The sequence below is a fragment of the Pelophylax lessonae genome (genome assembly GCF_965119305.1).
Source record: "Pelophylax lessonae genome assembly, chromosome: 3".
Classification (NCBI taxonomy): domain Eukaryota; kingdom Metazoa; phylum Chordata; class Amphibia; order Anura; family Ranidae; genus Pelophylax; species Pelophylax lessonae.
Genome location: NC_138770.1, coordinates 315,553,138 through 315,573,993, shown reverse-complemented (window position 1 = coordinate 315,573,993; position 20,856 = coordinate 315,553,138). Strand labels below are relative to the sequence as shown.

Genomic DNA, 20,856 nt, shown 5'->3' with positions numbered 1-20,856 from the left:
CATGCTCCAGTAGACATCCCAAACTGGCTGGACCCACCAGATGAACGAGTGCGGCCGCAGACGCCCGGTCATCTCCCCAGGAGTAACCACCGATCACGTTCCAGATCTACCTCGACTAGACATGGGGCCCGCCGCCCCCAGTCCCCGGAGGCCTGATGGCAACACTCATCGCTCTCAAGTTGGACTGATCCGGAAAGTTTGACTTTGCTTGCTGACCCCTTCTCACCCTCTCTCCAGTTTATTATTTTGTATCCCAATTTTCTCCACAGCGCAATATCACTGATGCCTTAGATTGATCGCTCTCCTGCCCTTTGCCATGGACATAAGTGGCTGGGGCTCGGGGGGACTGCGGGAAGACAATATCACAGCCTATATCTGGTAATACAGCCTTGCACACCTATACTTTATGCTGCTGATGATACCTGTTGCCAGACCTGCTTGCCATCTTTAGTTTGCTCCACTGACTCTTTCCGTCTCTTTCTCTACAGCTCCCTGCTGTGACATGTCTGATTGATCTTACTCAAACCCTTCGCTGTGGCTATATTTAGCTGGGCTTTGGGGGGTCAGTCAATGTCATTCGGTACCACCTGGTTAATTGGATCTGAATCCATTGTTTTTATTTAGGTTATCCTTATGTTCTAGTTTTATATGTTGCGGTTACACCCCCCCTTCCCTAAATGCAGATGCATACATACCCTACAAAACAAACCCCCTACATTGAGCTAATTGGCACGTGTTGCTTTTCCTTTGGTGTATCTACACTTATAGATATTTTCCAAAGAACTGCTGAGTCGCCAGACTCATCTACATGTATTGGACTCTCTCTTCACACCCACACCCCCCCAGTAGACAGAGCACATCTTTGTGCCAATTTTGTGTGCTTCACACGGTGTCTGATAATAGGGCGCCTTAGACAGCTTGGCTCCCTTTTCGGGGGCCCTTCTTTAACCTTCATCCAAGCTAACTACACTCCCTAGATTCTGTCCCTTCTCCCCATTTCCGGTTTTCTCATCTTCTTGCTTTCCTGTATTTCCAGCCTCTACACTCTGCTTGCCCTCTCTTGAGCTCACGGGTTGGCAAGTTTTTGCCAGACGCAGGCTTTGACCCTATCTGTGGCTCCTTGCCCCCCTATTTAACCGCTCGTGTCCCACTATGGTAGCTGACCCCAATTGGTACTAGGATCGTATAATGTACAGGGTCTTAATGTTGCCTCTAAGAGAGGACAGATCCTATATCACATGCACAAGTGCCACGTTAATTTATTAATGCTGCAGGAGACTCATTTTTGCTCTGATTCTATACCCACTTGTTCTAACAGGTACTACAACCGATGGCTGCACAGTACTAACCCACTCCAAAAGTCTAGGGGAGTGTCCGTTGCCTTTCACAAGTCTCTACCTGTCACCATGATTGATCATCTTATTGACCCTCAAGGAAGGTATGTGCTGGTTAAGTTTTCTCTATGGGGAACAGCATATACAGTCGCCAATCTCTACCTGCCTAACACTAACCAAATTGCTTGGGCGCTGCGGTATCTTGAAATCTTAGCGGGGTTCACGGAGGGGAGGGTCTTATTGGGTGGAGACTTTAATCTCCCCCTGGACCCGATGTTGGATACCTCCTCCTCGCGATCTTCCATCTCCTACAGAAAACTGCGTGCCCTAAAGCGGGCCCTTCACGACATGCACCTTGTAGACGTTTGGAGACTTCTCCATCCGACCTCCCGGACATACACCCATTTCTCGTCAGCTCATCAATCCTACAGCAGAATAGACTATTTCCTCTTGAACCATGCGTGTCTCGACTGGTCCCCTGAGAGTGACATTGGGACATTGGTCTGGTCCGACCATTCTCTGGTGTTTCTCACGTTGTCCCCTCCAAACACTCCACTACGGGAGTGGACTTGGAGGCTCAATGACAATATTCTGACGTCCCCAGGATGCGTAGACGCGATCTCCACAACTATCAGAAACTTCTTTCTTGACCACGCAGATGACTCTACTCCCCTCCCTCTTCAATGGGAAGCGCTAAAAGCGGTACTCCGGGGTGCCCTCATCCAGATGGGTTCTCGTCTTAAAAGGGACAGAGCGGCCTCCATTACAGCGGCAACCCTTAATCTTGGAGATCTGGAAAAGAAACATAGTCAGACACCCACCGAGACAGCCCTGGCTGATCTCTCGGAAGCGCGGTCCCAACTCAGGCACTTATACATGGCATCAGCGCACACTTATGAACAGAAGCTAGTCCTGCACAGGTATAAATTCCAAGATAAATGTAGCCGCCCATTAGCTAGGACCCTCCATGCACGCACTCCACCTACATTTATTGCACAGATCCGAGACCCTTCTGGGTCCCTGGTGACAACACCTACACAAATTAGCCAATCATTTGTTACCTATTAATCACTAATCACTATACCATATCTCCACAAGCCCGACCCAGGCTGCTCCTGAGGCCTCCCACTCGGATAAGGCAAATTATGTGTCAAGAACTGCCCTCCCGTGCTTACCACATGCGACGGTTTCAGACTTGGAAGCACCCATTTCAATCGATGAAGTCACAGAGGCCATCACTTCTACCCCCAATGGCAAGAGTCCAGGTCCCGATGGCTTTAGTGCGAAGTTTTATAAAACATTCGGTCCCCTTCTGGCCCCTTTCCTGACGAGGGTATTCAACTCAATCTCTGACGGTGCAGTCTTCCCGCCAGAAACTTTAGAAGCCCACATATCCCTCATACCAAAACCAGAAAAAAAGATAACACATCATGTGCCAATTACAAGCCCATCTCTCTGATTGGAGTTGACCTTAAACTTTATGCCAAAATTTTGGCGAATAGACTGAAGCCGTTGTTGCCGAATCTTGTCCATATGGATCAGGTGGGTTTTGTCCAGGGCAGGGAGGCCAGGGACAATACCTTGAAAACACTTCTGCTCACAGATTATACACATTCTCAGGAGATTCCATTGTGCCTGCTGACAATAGACGCAGAGAAGGCCTTTGACAGGGTCAATTGGCAGTTCTTACGATGTACCTTAGAAACAGGTTGGCCTAGGCCCAATGATGTTAACGAAGATCATGGCCCTCTACAATTCACCCTCTGCTAGACTCAGGTTAAATGGCTCCTTATCCCCCACTTTCAGCATACACAATGGAACACGTCAGGGTTTCCCTCTGTCCCCTCTCCTCTATGTCCTGGTGATGGAACACCTAGCGGTAGCGCTCCGCAGCAACCCCAATGTAAGTGGAATAACCACTGGCCCCATACATTCAAAACTGGCACTATTCGCTGACGACTTGCTGCTCTACGTCACTTCTCCCCATAAATCTCTCCCTGCAATTTTGACTGAATTTCGAGACTTTGGGCTCGTGAGTAATTTTAAGGTTAATCACTCCAAATCTGAGATATTAAATATATCCCTCCCTAAACAGATGCTTAAACATATCGCAGCTTCATTCCCTTTTAGGACCGGATCTCCCTTCATACGCTACCTGGGCATCAATCTCCCCTTGGACCAGTCGCGTCTCTTCTCTGATACAGTAATTATCTCCCACTATTAGCTAAAACCGTTTCCGACCTTTCGACGTACGCTTCAAGACGCTTGTCCTGGTTTGAAAGGATCAACGTCTTGAAGATGGATGTCCTCCCACGTTTTCTGTATCTATTCCAGACACTGCCTGTGCATGTGCCCGCATCCTTTTTCGACAAGCTACGAAAGGCACTCTCGAAATTCGTATGATTACATAACCGTCCCCGCCTAAAACACCTGACCCTCACACTCCCGAAGTCCAGGGGAGGCACTGGCAGATTTTGTGTTATACCACCGGGCAGCGACCCTGACACGTATGGTGGACTGGTTCCACAATGCCCCCACCAAACTGTGGGTACAAATTGAAAGCCATCTTACACCCTTTGAGCTCAGGGCCCTCCCCTGGACACGGTCACACCACCATGAGCCTACCCCAGATACTAATGCCTCGACACACCAGACCCTCCGAGTCTGGAATGGTCTTAATAAATCGGGCCGCCTCTTGGACCCCGAAGGCCCTATGACACCCTTCTTTGGCACCCCAGCATTTTCCCCGGCGGCCTCATGTTCCAACTTCGGGCCATGGTCTATAGCAGAACATCGACGTGTATCCCAACTCCTCCGAGCCGACCCGTCCCTACTGTTGACCCCTGCTCCCAATATACCAGGAGGGGACTTTCTGGGATGGATGCCACGCCGCCAAGCTATCTCATACATACGATCTCTGCCCTCAGTACCTAAGGTCAGGGGGGACCCCTCGGAGTTTGAGGCTATCCTCCTACAGGATGTTCCACCCACACATACTGTGTCACTCTTGTATTCCTTACTCCTGCAGGCCCTTCGCCCTGAATCCCCCCCAACCTATACTGCTACCTGGGAGAGGGATCTGGGACGGACCCTCTCCCCTAATGACTGGCACAAATGTTTTGCTCTGACCCATTCACTGTCCCCGGCGACACGGGTACAGAAGAAGGGGTTTAAATTGCTCAGCAGGTGGTACAGATGCCCTTCATCTGCTACCCATATTGACCCTCTCCTGTCGGATAGGTGCTGGAGGTGCATGTCGGCCAAGGGTACGCTTATTCATATCTGGTGGGAATGCCCACAAATTCACGGCTTGTGGATTGATATTATAGACTTGTATTGCAGGCTGCAGGCGACTACTGTCCCCGCAACCCCGGAACTGGCACTGTTATCCTTGTTGCCCAGTTCTTTCCGATCAATTAAGAACGATGTCCTGAGGTTCTTCTTTGCAGCTGCTAGGATGGTGATCCCTAGGCACTGGAAAACCAGGCACATACCTTCCAAACTTAAATGGGCTCTTGAACTGGATGGCCTTAGAGACTTGGAGAGCTTGTTGGCCCAGGAGACAGGTAGGGAGAAGCGCTCTTCTGCTCTCTGGAGATCCTGGAAAATGTTCCGCTATTCGGGCGACTTTAAATCATGGCTTGGGACTCCGGGTTGACCAGGTGACGAGGGGCAGTAGTGGGACGCGGGCGGTCCCTTTCACTCCTTCCCTCTCACCCCTCTTTCCTTCTAAATTCCTGTGATATCTCTTTCTTTCTGATCAATACAAGTAAATTTTGCATACTTGGTTCCTTATCCACATATACTACTCACTACTTTGTTTACTAATGGATATGTCACCTTATGAGTATTAGCAAGGTTCCCATTACCCTGTAGAATATCCGTTAACAATTAATGTATGCTTCTGGTAGAAATATATTTAAGATACTCATTTCTCTAAGTCCTGTCTTTACTCCTACTCTGGTTATGCAGACTACGTTGATATGGGTTGCTTTATGCTGAGCCAACTCCAAAGACACCATATAAATGCTGGGCAGTATAACACGCATATACGATTTTGTTGTGCAGACTGCTGTTCACTTTTTCTATACATACCGTTGTTTTACACCTTAAACCTTTTTATATTACTACAGTAAGACTGATGTCTGTGATTTGTAACGAGGGGGGAGCGGTGCTGACCCCAGGGTCTGTGATCGCCCCCCCCCCCCACACTTACACTGATGTGATTTGTTATAATATCACTAATAAGTGACATTGCTGAGATTTTGTAACCCTACATGTTCAACCAACTGGACCTGTGTATGCTTTGATATGACATTAACCTCCTTCTCACTCCTTGTAAATCTCTTTTTATGTTTTTTCAAAAAAATAAGATTGAAAAAAAAAAAAATCCAATAGGTTTCATTTTGGGAGATCCGTTTTCTTAAATCTGTACCCCTCCAATGTTTGAACACACAATCTATTCCACAGAACCATAGGAGCGATGGATCCTGGTTATGTACGAGTCTAAAATAATTAAACAAGCTGTGGAATTTAAACAGTTTTTCAGTTTGTCTATAGTAATCTTCTGTAGAGTTACAGTTTCTTTTTATTCTTACAAACTGACCCTTCGGAATGGCCTTAACCCAAGCAGGGTGGTGACAGATTTTTGTAGATATATAACCATTCGTGTCTACCTTTTTAAAAAATGTTTTGGTGTGCAGTTTATTGTTGTTTTTGAAGATTTCCAGATCTAAAAATTGGATATTGCTTGGATCAATGTTACCAGTGAATCTGATGTTATATTGATTGGCGTTAATATATCTCAGAAAGTTAAGACTTTCAGTTGAACCTTCCCATACAACCAGTAGGTCATCAATATAACGTCGGTAATATTTAAGTTCTGCTGGTGGATTTGCATACATTTTTTCCTCCTTCCATTTAGCCAAGAAAATGTTAGTAACACTAGGGGCATAATGGGCCCCCATGGCAACACCCTTTATCTGATTGAGGCATTCACCCTCATGCCAGAAATAGTGATTCCCCATTGCCATATCAAGGCCTTCCAACAAGAACTCTTTGGGTGTGTTTAAGGTTAGTGAAACTCTCCAGAGCCCACCTAGTTGCCGTTAATGCGTCTTTTTGACGTATATTGGTGTAGAGGGACTCTACATTAATTGTTGCCAACAATGTGGATTTGTTTACTTGCAGATCCTCCAATGAATTAATCGTATCTTTCGTGTCCTTTAAAAAGGACTTCCCTCTCGCAGCCAATGGCTGGAGAAATACATCCAAATATTCTCAGATTCGTGCATATAGTGAGTTTATCCCACTAATGATGGGTCTTCCAGGTGTTTTTTTTAATGTTTTTATGAATTTTTGGGATGTAGTAAATCACTGGAGTCTTAGGTGCTTTAATGTTAAGGTACTTTCTTTCTTGTTTAGTAATCCTTTATCAGTACCTTTTTTAATCCACTGAATCATTTTGGCCTTTACTCTGTTAGTGGGGTTACCTGGAAGTAATTTATATGTATCCTGATCCTTCACAATTCTGCTCAATTCTTCGGTGTAATCTTCCTTTTTGAGGATATTGAGTCCACTGCCTTTGCCGGCTGTTCTTATCACAATACGTGTGAAAGCTCCGCTGCAGGACTTTTTTTTTTTCACGGAGCAGATGACATTTCTGTCATCCGCTCCGTGTGCCCGCATATCATCCCATCCGTTTGCGGATGATATGCGGACATATAATGTAAGTCTATGGGAATTGCGGATGTCAGCGGATGACACCGCTGACATCCGATTTTCCTTCATTTCCGTTTTTTGAACGGAACAAAAATAGGGTTCTGTTCCGTTCCAAAAAACGGAACAGAACTGACAGGAAGAAAATCGGATGTCAGCGGATGGTATTCCGCTGACATCCGCAATGCCATAGACTTACATTATGTCCGCAAATCATCCGCAAAAAAATAGGAAAGGGCCGTGTGAAAGGGCCCAAAGGAACATATTGTACATTGCTTACAATATCAACGAATCACACAGTAAACCAATACCAGATAGGTAATGAACAGCTATAGGAACAGCAAGTATAAACGACATAACCGGGATAGTGGCTTCAACAATAAAGTGTATTGCATGATTCCAAGTTCTCGGTTTGACCGTGCTGGGGAATCAGAAGTGTGAATATAGCCCATATACGGAAATATGCAAATTGAATTTAGTAAGGGAAAGCCGAAAGAGTTAAAGCAAAGAAAGAAATGAGGAAAAAGAGGGGGGGGGGGCTATGGGGGATCATCCGGAGAGTCAGAAACAAAAGTATCAAATTCGCTGGAAAAGCAAAAATTGAGCCATACTGACCACATGATAGTGTGAGAATCTGATTTACCATTCTCCCAAGACACCAGTCTTTCAATATGTTCAATCCGGTCCACTTCACATGCCCTTTGAGCCATAGGGGGCGCCATTGGTTGACGCCAATGTCTGGCAATCACCGATCGCGCCGTGGTGAGAAAGTGGCGGAGGAGGCTTTTTTAATCTGCTTATAAGATCCCGGCAACAGACAAGACCGTTATGGGGACCTCATTGGGGAACCTGTCACCAACCAGCTTTTCATATAGAGCCAATATTTTATCCCAAAAGGGTATGATACGGGGATAAGTCCCCCGAATGTGCGCCATGTTGCCAGGTGTATGCGAGCATCTCCAACATTCATTCGGGATATTAAAGTCTATCTCATGTAAGATTGAGGGGCATCTATACCATCTGGCTGTAATACGGTAGTTTCGTTCTTGGGCATGGGAGAAAACTGACAAGGTAAAAGGAGAGGTTGTGCGTCTTGCTCCAGTTTAGATCTTCAGGAGAGGCATTTAATTCTTTTTCCCATTTTGCAATATATGAAGGGGGGTCTGGGTGAGAGGCCTGTAGGAGAATTTGGTACAATAGAGATAGGGGATGCTCAGGTCTAGTGTCCTGTGTCAGAAGCAGTTCAAATGGGGTTTTAGGTCTAGTAAGGTCAGATATCCTTGGTAACTTATTAAGGAAACATGAGAGCTGCGTATGTTCCAACCACGCACCAGTCGGGTTGTGACAATTCGGTAATAGGTGGGGCAGTAGTTTTATTTTGCCGTTAGAGATCGAATGGCTCAAGAGGGGGGAGTTGGTTATTTGCCAAACCAAAAATTTCTGATTTGTGTATGTGGGTGGAAAAGAAGGAATCCCAAATAAGGGGGTGAGGGGGCTGATTCTAGAGGAACAGTCATAAGAGGCAAGAGATCCGCAGATGATCTGAGTTTAGGGTCCGTCCAAAGTAGGGAAGTTAGGTCCGGAGCGACAAAGTCATTCTCCTTTTTATTAGAAGATCCATTAGAGACATTTCTTGTTTGTTAAAGAATTTAAACCACTCTTCCCTAAGAGCTGGGTCATCAAGTCCATCATTAGGACTGATGTCCCATCTAAGGTGTCTTGGGGTGATTTTCTCTTCAATATATTTCTCAAACGCGGTAATGTCCTACCAGGCTCTAATTTGTTTTTCAGTATTGTATTTTAATTTATTAAAATGTTGGGACATGTTCGCTTCATCTATATTCCTTTGTTGAAAATCATCATTGGTATTGCAATTCCTTTCGCTCAATAAATTGAACAAATCCATAGGATATTGGTCACCTACAAGATATTTATTTTCCACCTTTATTTTCACTATATGGACTATTACTGTTCATGAGAGCACAAAAAATATTTTTTGCACTTTATAAATATCACAATTGAGTGATTCACGTGTTTGTCACCATTGAATCATACCAATTTTGACCACTAGTGGCACACTTTTTGCACTTTACTTGTTATAGAATGTATATTTAATTTTTTACTTGATGCAATAATTTGCACATATTGCACATGAATTATTTATTTGGTATATTTATTTATCCAATTCATGTATATATGTAGCACAAATCAGCACAAGCGTTTTATCACCCACATATATTATTTGCATTAGTATATTTACCCATCTTTTAGTAGTTTTATATATCAGCTTTCACATTATTTATATCAGCGCCTCTATATTTGTTATTTATACACTATTTATTAGTTTTACACTTTTAAATTCTAAGGCAGCAGCTATAACACTATTCAACCTTCTTACCTGATTATTTAAGGACTGAGCGTTTTCACATTTGTTTTTTAGCACTGAATAGCTGAGGGTAATGTCGAGAGGGACAGCCCCCTAGAGGTGTGTCTTTATCTCTTTTGTCAAGTTTTCACTACCTAGCCAGCTCCTGCAGAGAGGGCGCATTATCCAATAGTGAAGAACATCTGAATGGGCTGCGACTGTCAGAGGATGTAAGAGAAAAAATGTGTTTGTTTGTGTAATGTCCCTTTAAGGCCGTGAAATAAAAGCGGTCCCACCGCTATTACTGCGGATTCACAATCCCTGATTATTACCGTATGTAATAGAGCAGAAGAGGAAAAAACCCACAGGGAAACCCAGGAACATTACCAGACCACAGAGAAGCATCCAGCCTGATCAGTGTAAAAACGAAACTAACACTGTCTGCACAGGAAGAGGAAGAAGCTCTGCCTCTATCATTACAAGCCATGCTGCATGCCTGTCCATCCCACGGACCTCAAGAAAATGGCCGCTCATACATTCTCAATGGGAAAGTATAGAAAATGGCTGCCCATGAAAACTAATGGGAACACAGAAATCATAAACCACAGCAAAATGGCGGCCCCCACAGCATGCCATGCGGTCTCCAGGACCCCCAAAGGGGTCCCAGAACAATAGACCGCTAAAAGGTCCCTGGCCAGGGACCCACCCAGGACAATCCACCCCCCTCACATAACAGCCATTATGGCCGCATTATTACCCCCCCACCCCCAAGGAAAAACCTGTTAGGGGTAGGGGAATGCCAAGGGGTACACCAGATAAATCCTCCGGGGTGCCAGGGAACCCATAAGGGCCGACCATTCCAGGGAGGGGCCCACGCCCACCAAGGGTGTTTGGGGGAACAATTTTACTCACCATACCAGGTGGGCGCCACTTCGAAACAGATCACCTCCCACCTGGGATGGGGGTGCTGTCAGCCAAGGGGAAGCTGCGATTTAGGGCGTTCCAGGTCGATGCATCCCGGCAAGACTGTCCACTCGCAGGCTTGTCCCCGTCCATCAGGGCACTGTCGTGGGGAGGCCTAGTTCTGGACTATAACCTGCTCATGCTTGTTGGCCAGGCTGGGAGACCTTAAGGATCTAGATTATCCAGTGCGAAACTGCAGCCGACTGTTTCTCGTAGTTCCTCTGGATCTTGGTCCTCAGGAACTAACTAGTTAGAAAAAAAGAAAAAAAAAAAAACAACTTTCCCTGTTACAGCTAAGACTGAAGTCCCAACAGGGAGCTAGGTCCTATTCCTAACACTTGGCAGAACAAACTGTTTGATGTTAAAGTCTGAGGGGTTATGCCTGCAGGGACAGCCCCCATAGGTGTGGTTACGTTTTTTCCTGCCTAGTGCCTATTCCTATAAAGGAAGAGCATAACCCTATGAGTCATGAAGATAAGGAGCTGCATCTGTTGATGAACAATAGAGAAACCTTATTTCAGATTGCCTCTGTGCGGTCCGGTGACCTTCTGAGTTGCACTCTGAAGGTGGTAGATCGTCTTCTAAAATGTTTCAGCTTTATGACCAGACGGTCCAACAATGAGTTGTATTGTCCATGGCTGAAGCATCTTTGTTACATGCCGGTTTTACTTTCATGTACTTGAGTATTTAGCAATGGGGTTTTAATAAGTTAGTGGTAACGCACCAATTGCACCCTCTTGTGTGTGTTTTCTTGTAATTCAGGTTTTTACTTTAATCAATTGCTTGTCCAATGATCTTGCAAAATTGTTAGACCTAACTTTTCTGGAATAGTTAAGACACACACAGCAGTAACCAGCTCTTGGCTTCAGACTATACAGGACTTTGCACACCCTTAGACGTACACTGGCTTCTTATGGTTAGAGATTTAATAATTCTTAGAAACCTTATCCCTCAAATGCTTTGAAGCATTTTTTGCATGTGATAAAACAATCTTGAGCATGCTGCCTGCTTCTGTTATCATGCTGGATAAGCAACACTGTTCCCCTAAGGCACTGTCAAAATAAACTGAAAAGTCCATAGCTAAATCTTTTCAAGAAATTTCACAGAAAAAAAAAAAAAAAAAAAATTTAACGCTTCCACCTTTTCCTATGGTTGGAATATGTTTGGAGACGGTAGAACCCTAAACACAAGCAAACAGGGAATGGAGACAGTGTACCTGATACAAATGTTAAAACAAGAAAGAAGAATCAAATCACCTCACTAGTTAGTGCAACTATGTAATTATCTTGGTTAATCATAGGAACAGAAAGGTAATTCCCCATGAGTAGCCAAGCCTGCCTATAGAGCAATTCAGTGCAAATGAAATGGAAATCCTCAAAGTAACGAGCAAGCTGAAAGAGGTAGTGACCAAAAAAAAAAAAAAAAAAACGGAATGTAGAACCAATTGGGCTACTCACTGATAGATTTAACAAAAGTATGTGTAGCAAAGAACTTTAGGGCACATTCATAAGAGATGTGACAATATCAGATTTATACAGATAAAAAAAAATACAACATACATGTGACCATGTCTTTATATCACACACAGAATTTCCAAATCCAAGAATTATATACTCATCTCTTGCGTAAATACGCTTTTTAAAACATATGCTAAAAGTCTACTACCTCTTTTTTTGCAGCTTAGTATTGCATGGCATTGCTGTGCCTGTGATCTACAAGGACCCCCAGATCTTTTTGCATCCTAGATTTCTCCAAAAGGTTCTCTACCTAGTGAGTAACTTGCATTCATATTTTACTCCCCAAATGCATTACTTTACATTTTTCAACAATAAAACTAATTTGCCATATAGTTGCCTACTCTTATATTGAGGTCTTCTTGTAAAGTTTCTATATCCTGCTGTTAAGTTATTGCACTGCTTAGCATCAACAAACACAAGAGATTGAACTATTTATTCAACCCCCTAGATGCTTTATGAATATATTGAACAAAATGGGTCCTAGGGCAGGGGCTTTGGATACCCCATTCACAGTTCCAGGTCATTCTTAGTACAAGCTATTTATCACCAACGTCCATAACAGCAGACCTTGATTTGTAGATTAAGCGTTTATGGTGAACTGTATTGAATGCTTTGGCAAAATCCAGATGCACCACATGCATAGGCCTTCCTCCTCCTCATCTAGATGCCAGCTCACTTCCTTGTAAAAGGTTAACAAATTGGTCTGGCTTCAATGATCTTTTATAAACTCATGCCAATTACTTTTAATGATACGGCTTTCATAAGCCCATTTTTAGATATCATCCCATCAAATAGTTTACATACTATTGATGCAAGACTGACTGGTCTGAAGTTTCCAGTTGAATATCTTGGCCCTTTTTTAAATATTGGTACCACATTGGCTTTTTGCCAATCAGCTGCTACCATTCCAGTCATTAAGCTGTCATTAAAAATTAGGGAGAAAAAAAAAAAAAAAAAAAAACAGTGATACTATAACCTATGTTCTTTGAGGACTCTCAGATGTAAGCCATCTGGCCTCGGTGATGGAAACATCCAACTTACCCAACATACTACTCGTCCATTGAAACAGGGCAACTTTGCATTGTCATCTGAGATCTCTTCTTTAACCACCCTGGAAAAAGGAAAAAATATGAAAAGGATTAAAAATGTTGCACAGTTCTATAACTTCACAAATACATGCCTTGTATCTAATCTACCCTATCACTTCTTTAAGAGCACATGTAAACAATACTAAATCACATTAATATTGTACAAGAAATAATAAAAAAAAACGGTTCCCAAGCATCCATATGTTACCTAAAGCCCAAGTTAAATTAATGAGGTTGGCATTCTAAGTTTCTTGTCAGAGTAACAAACTAGCCATACATGGTTTAAAATTTGGCCAGTTAAAAAGCAACAGGATGAATTTAGATCCATGTTTGGCCGTTTCCGTACATGTGTAGTCTATTAATCGACTTCTCAAGGGCAGACTTCTTGGCATATATTCGCTCAATCAGCACATGCAACCAATCATGTGTATTCTGGCAGCAGGGGAGACACGCTGTCAGAATACAACAGCAGGGAGAATTTCCCCATCCACCTCAAATGTGTGGATAGGGATATATGTTCAGTTTTTTTTCATTCAGCCAGTTGACTGAGTAATCGGTGTCCAGCTTAAGGATTCAGCTTTCAGGCAGACCTCTGTCTAGAAAACCTGGTCAGATTTAAGAGGATTAAGCCAGGTGTAACCTGAGAGTAAAATCTGTTTATCTATAATGGTTTGTCATTATGTACACAACATTAACTACCTGCCGCCCGCGCTATAGCTGAAAGATGGCTACAGTGTGGACATTAATTGCCGGGAGGGCGTACATTGACGTCCTCCCGTGCATGAGCGGCCTGCGGAGCACGCCAGGCTCGCTCTGATCAGCGAGTTCCATGAGATTCGCCCGATCACAGATCAGAGTAAGGGGGCGGTCCCACCCCCTTACCACATGATCAGCTGTCAGCCAATAATAGCCGATTATGTGAAGTAAACAGCGTCCAGCGATCAGCTGTTTTTTTATCCTCACACTGTCAGTGTGAGGGAAAAAAAAAAAAAAAAACGATCGCCGGCTGCTGTCAGAGGGACATCGGTCCCGAAGAGGAGAGGGTAAATTGTGCCCACCAGTGTCACACACCAGTGCCATCTGCCAGAGACCACTAGTGCCACCTACCAGCTTTTTTTTTTTTTTTCATAATTTTCATTTTCTTTTGTTTATTCAGCAAAAAATAAAAACCACAGCAGTGATTAAATACCACCAAAAGCAAGCTCGATTGGTTTAGAAAAAAATGATAAAAATTTCATTAAGGTACAGCGTTGCATGACCGCACAATTGTCATTCAAATTGCGACAGCGCTGAAAGAATTGGCCTGGCCAGGAGGGGGGTTTAAGTGCCCAGTAGGCAAGTGGTTAAAGCCTACAAGTAGAATCAATATATCAATATTAGTATACCATACCTGTGAACAGTAAAAAATCCGAGGTTATGTTGCAAAGGGGTCCCTAAACATACAAATTAGTAAAGTTTACAAATTTTATTCGGAGTAAACCTGGCCACAGATGGAACAAAATTCAGCTGGCCATTTTGAACCATCTGAAGGCAGGCTGGCTGTACTGTAGTGGATCGATCATCTTCAGTACAACCAGCCCCACATGAGAGGTGGATGGGTGAATCCTCACAGCTGTGCCATTGTGTTCTGACAGCGGGACTCCTTTGCTGTTATTATACACTGATCAGCAGCTGAATCTAACTGATCGACAAAAGGTTTTCAAAAGGTCCTGTTCAACATAAATCTTTCTGTTTTCCTTGGATTTGGATAAAGTAAGCAAGAGTCAAGTCTTTAGTTTTTTCTTTTGTCTCATCAGGGAGATTTTCCTTCACTTTGTGCCCCAGAAACAGAAGACAATTAGAGAATAAAAATGAGGAAATACTGTAGCTCTAATTTGGTCAGTTGTAACCAGAACACAGTTTCCCCCTCACTTCCTAGTCCAACCCCACAAACTGGATTTCACATAATTTTCAATACCAGAGACAATGGTCACCAGAATAAAGAATCTTCACCACAAGGACACAAATAGCAATCAAAAATTGACAGTTTTAACACTTTGCTACTGTATCAAAGAAAAGGAGCAAAAATAGTGAAATAGGCCTAAACAGATGTTTATTAATTTTTAACATTTAGAGAATAGAGTGAGACAGTTTAAACTTCGGTCTGGTTTCTTTCCCGTTTGTGTCCTTCTGAGGGAGATTCACCCATCTGTAACTGTCCTAGAGGCCACTGTCACCAGCACAGAAAGCCTTTGCAAATCCAGTGGGTCACTTGAACAAGAATAAAGGGGAAATCTTTAAATGGGTAAATCTGTTCCACTGATAACTAAGATTTCCTTTTGTTTTATCAAGATGATAGGGACACATACTGAAAGAAAAAAAATAATTAATCATTATCCAATGGTGCCTAAAAGAAACACCGTTTTGATTTTAGGTAAAAATGCTGACCACCAACAGAACATTAAAAAATTGCCTGTTGGTTTTGGGGAACTCTGTTAAATATAGGAGGCACCTTGGAAAGGCCTGGAGTTTAGTTAGTGTCAGATGTTTTGTTTTATGATATGGATTTGCAAAGCCATTCTGCCTTGATGTGGTGTGTGTTCACTGTGATACTGAATAAAAGTGCAAGACACATTGACTATTTCTGGGTGTCCCTATCTTTTGCAATATTGTTCTACAGGATTTATATAGTGACATACCTTTGCACAGCGCTTTACGATATAAATATAGACAATACAATTACAACACTGTTAAATACAGAAGGAATAGGAGGGTCCTGTTCATGGAGCATACAATCTTGCATGGTTTACCACAGTCGATATCAGTTAAACCTGCCCCCTTTTAATATTTTTACTTGCAGGCAATATTAAAAAAAAAAAAAAAAAAAAAAAAGTTGCAAGCAATTATAATGCCTCTCATCATACACCCTGCAAACTTCTGTACATAATGTTTGTTTACATACCTCTACACTTCAACACATACTGCCCTTGTCACAACCTTTGCACTACTGTCCTGCATATACTGACCCGCTGGCACACCCTCCACACTCCTGTACTGCATATACTCCTCAAAGGGGTACCTCACCGCAAAGCATTTAGGAACCACAAAAGGGACGTTTTGGAAGCTCCCAGTCTTTTGCAACAAATCTGTCAAAATAGGAGAGATAATGATCCATTTTTGGCGCACGATACAGGTTGTGAGTGCCAAAAGGGGACAGCCACCTCCACCGCAGCTTCAGCTGCATCCTCAATTTTAAAGTTCCACACACAGATACAATCAGTGCCTCCACCAGCACCTTCTCGTGCGCAGCTACAGGTGTGGAGGATTCATCCTCACTATCCGATAATTTAGGGAGTGTGGCCGCAGACCCCACAGGGTGGGCCATGTCCGCAGCGGCCGAGTCAGATTTCTGATCTGATGAGACAGAGGCGGTAGAGGAAAACAGGGGGGCACTTTTTTCTAGCCCACCGCCCAAATGCCATCTCCACCTGGGACACAAAGGACTCTAGTACCGCCGTCAGTGCAACAATGGATGGTTGGGCCCCCAAGGGACATGCAGTCTCAGAGGGGGTCAGGTGGGGAAACATGCTCAAGAGACTCCATCATTAAAGAGGGGGACCCCCTACAAAAAAAGTGTCTAGCACTGCAAAAGGACAACCCCACCAAGCTGGTAGCACCACTAGGTTACCAGTAAACAGAGCACTCCACTACCTGCAGCAGAGAGAGGGAGGAATCACACCAGACACCACCCCACCAGAGTAGCACTGACTGCACCAGGATGCACTTGCTCCACGTGCGGTGTCCAAGAGAAAGACCCAGGAGGTAACACCAGGGGAAAAGGAGGAGCTTCCGCAGCTGAGAACGCTGTCCAGAGACTCCTCTGTAATGGCTGCCCGCTCTTTAGCATGCCTAAAGAATGAAAAATGGCCACCAGACTACACAAACATGGCCGCCGGCCATAAAAAAAAAACACCAGGCTACAACAAAATGGCTGAAGCATATGGCTTCATGAGGCTCCCAGGGACCCAGGAGGGATCACTGGAGCCAAGACAGCAAATGCGAGGAAAGGGAGAACTGGGCACAGGGCCCCCCATAGCAGGTAGTGTCACCCCTCCAGTCGATAGCCCAGTTGCCGGCAGTACACCCAGCCACCAGTACATTACAACACACCAGCCCCATACACATCCCAAACCGGGGGGGGGGGGGGGGGGCTTAGTCTAGATGACCCACATGGACCACCAGTGTTCGGGGGATCTGATGGGAAGGAGGGGAAATTCACAGGTCCGGCCGTCCCAGGGAGTGGCCCACGTCCACCCCAAAGCCCTCCAGGGGGAGAAGGGGGACAGCTACTCACCATACCAGTAACCAGGCGGACACTGCTCCAGACAGAACCTCGTCATCGAAATGGGGGGGCTGTCCGCCAGGAGGAACGCTGAGACCCGGTCGTATTCACCCTCACGAGACGTTTAACTTGCAGGCCAGCCTCTGTCCAGTGGGGCTAGGTCACAGCCGACCTAGCGCAGAGCTGTCCACATTCTAGATTATCCAGCTTGTCACCCAGTCCAGCAGTTGATTGGAGAACTCGCAGGAAAGAAAACAGGAGAATAAAGCCATTTAAAAAGGAAAAAGTTGCCAGGACCCAAGACCCCAGCAGGGAACGAATGCCTTACTCCTGGCTAAGCAGAAAAATGTGAAGACCTATAGCAGAGAGGGGGGGGGGGGAATATTCCACCTAGGACTGCCTATAGGTGTAGCCAAGTTATTTTTTCTGCCTACTGTCCTAGTCCTGTAGAGGGCAATATAACCCAATGGTTCAGAATCCTGGAGAGCTGTGTCCGTCAATGAACGAAAGAGGAAAAAGAAAAGGAAAAAAAAAATGGAGAGAAAAATCCTTTTCTCTGATGTTCATTGAAAAAAAAGGGGGAGTTGGTTTTCTGCGCTAAAAAATATTTGCGTATGTTGAAAAACCTATACGATATAGGGGTAAAGCAGCTGCACTGACCTATAGAGAATTCTAACAGAAATAATAAAAAAATGTCTAGTGCTAACCCAGACAATAGTTTAAAGTGTGTATAACTGTTGAGGTTCTACACTGAATAGCGTTTTCACAACAAAAAGGAAAAAAATTGTATATAATTGAAAATATTCACTGCGATTTGAGTCACTAAGGTAAACCCAATCTAATTAAGTGAAAAGATTGTTCACCAAAAGATATATTCACAAGAGGAAAAATATTGAAAAAAACTGTGTATAAACAAACTAAAATATAGTCGCTAAGATGTAATAAATCCAAATATATGAAGTGATTATACACAAATTGCAAATCAGCAAAAAACCATGTGTTGTGACAACAAATTATATAAAATAAAAAAGTGATAGTGATCGGTCCGTTTACAAAGAAAATTTCACTGCGATTCTGAATCGCTTAAATATAACCAATCCAATATTGTAAAGTGATTATACCCAAAAATGCAACCCAGAAAAAAATCAACAATGTTTGTTATGATAACAAAATAAAAAACACAAGATGGTGTAAGCCTCGGTTCACACTAGGGCGACCTGTGAGGCGCAGGTCGCCGCAGGTCACCTCCTATAGGGAAGCTGCGGACCCGTTCTAATAGGAGCGACACAAGTCGCTCCAACCTAGAAAAAGAGTCCGGAGCTTCTTTGGGGCGACCAGGAGGCGACCGCCATAGACTTCAAAACTATTAATAAAAGGTTGCACTCACATGTTTGTGATGAAATACAAGCGTAGAAAAAAATCAGAATGGTGCTGGAGAGGAAACAACGTCCTCACATAAAGAAATGTCGTGGGCCGGCTTCCGGGGCGTGGTCACGCCACGTCTGACTCCACCCAGTGCGTTTCATGGTAGGCTTGGGTGGAGCTTACGGCGACGCACGCCAACATGAGGAGGAGACGCGGCGGCCATCTTTCTGGTGGGATACCGGTAGATGTGAACTACAGACGGAGGAAATAACACAATGCTGTCCTGACTCCAAAACTGTGTAAGCCTTTATGACTCCAAAACTGTGTAAGCCTTTATGACCCTTTATGTGCATTAAACTGTTGGAACGATATACACTAGGAGGTGTGTTTTGTTTATCGTTTGAGTCTTTTACTTCCAGAGAGTGATTTATGTGCCATCCCATATGAGAGGAGGATCTTGCCATCATTTGATCTTATTGCTATCTATGACCTTTGTTATGAGGGTCCTGATCGTCTGGTAAGAGGCAGTGTGACTTCTGGGTTTGGTGGCGGTTCTCCGGGCTTGTGGTTCTATGCACTTTGTTTGGAGTGGACACATATGGAATGTGGATTTCTTCCCCTTTTTATGGACTTATTGTGAACCATTTTACTAAAATTAGCGCTGCATTATTAATTATTGTTTACTATTGATCTGCTTCTTAAATTCAAGATTTGTGTCAGCTGCTTTTCGCCTTTTTTATATATTGTTTTTATATAACTTTTAGCGCAGCAATATTTGTGTATATTTATAGATATAGATTTACATAAATTCATCAGAATCAGAACATAAAAAAACAAACATTTTGCCACTAAAACTCAGGATAACCAACACGCCAATTAGCAGTCCACTAATAGTGGACTAAAAAACAAATCACTTTCAATCTGAAAGTTAATAGCAAACCAATGTCTAGAGGTGTTTAAACTTATGGCTGCCCAATATATTGAATATATTGATATACATCCCATCAAAGGAAAAAGACAAATTAAAGTGCATTAGAAGAGAAAAAGAATATTTTTGTTAGACCAGCAGACAAAGGTGGGGGCATAGTGATCCTAAATAAAGACTACGCATTGGAACTCAAATCGCCTGATAGAAGACCCGAACACATACGAAAAACTAAAAGGCGACCCTCTAAACAAACTAAAAGCTAAATTAACAAAGAAAATAAAAAAAGCAAGTAAAGAAGGTATATTGGACAAAAACAAAAACAAATATTTAATACCAGAAGCCCCTAAAATGCCAATAGCCTACCAAGTCCCCAAACTGCACAAAAATGTCATTAAACCTCCAGGAAGACCCATCATAAATGGGATAGATTCCCCGTACTCCAGGGTGGGGGGGAATACATAGATCACTTCTTACAACCACTAGCACAACAGTTTCCCTCACATCTTATAGATAGTAAAGACCTAATTAATCATATTAAAAACACTAAGGTCTCTGAACATAGCATTCTAGCAAGCATAGATTTAAATTCGCTCTATACCAGTATCAGACAAAGGGATGTTCTCTTAGCTGCTAAATGGACTCCAACTGCAGATAATATATTGCCTAAACCCCAAGTTGATTTTATGTTGGATATTTTAGAGGCAGCCGTGGGCAACAATTATGTTTGGCATAACCACACCTTCTACAAAATGGATAAGAGGGGGTCGCCATGGGAGCAAAATATGCTCCAAAGGTAGCTAATATCCTTATGAGCAAGTGGGAAGCCGAAAACATTTTTTCCAAACTCCACCCACATCTAAAAATATATAAAAAAGTTATATAGACGATATCTTTATCGTATCGGAGGGATCCAAAAACGCACTCAAAGATTCCATACGGCAAATGAACAAAAACAAATACGATTAAAATTTACGGCTGACTATAGTAAGGAAAAAATACATTTGGATCTCATTTTTAAACAGGATAACCAACTTAACAATAGAACTTATTTTAAAGAAGTAGACAGGAACAGCTACATTCCCACAAGTAGTGGACACCACCCCAAGTGGCTAGCGGGGGTACCCAAAGGCCAATTATTAAGGATCAAAAGAAACTGCAACACTACAGAAGACTATGTTGAACAATCCAAACATATTAATCAGTAGATTTGTAGAAAAGGGCTATAAGCGTACATCTTTGACTAATATACAACAAAAT

General features: G+C 43.4%; 1 protein-coding gene across 3 annotated transcripts in view; it reads right to left on the bottom strand.

Moving 5' to 3' along the window:
- The window catches only part of DVL3 (dishevelled segment polarity protein 3), a 327,108-nt gene that overhangs the window by 209,390 nt on the left and 96,862 nt on the right, over window positions 1-20,856 (bottom strand). For all 3 annotated transcript variants that reach the window (XM_082249429.1, XM_082249427.1, XM_082249428.1), the window contains exon 2: window positions 12,939-13,008. In XM_082249429.1, coding sequence (XP_082105555.1) covers window positions 12,939-13,008 — 70 coding nt within the window. The remainder of the gene's footprint in view (window positions 1-12,938; window positions 13,009-20,856) is intronic.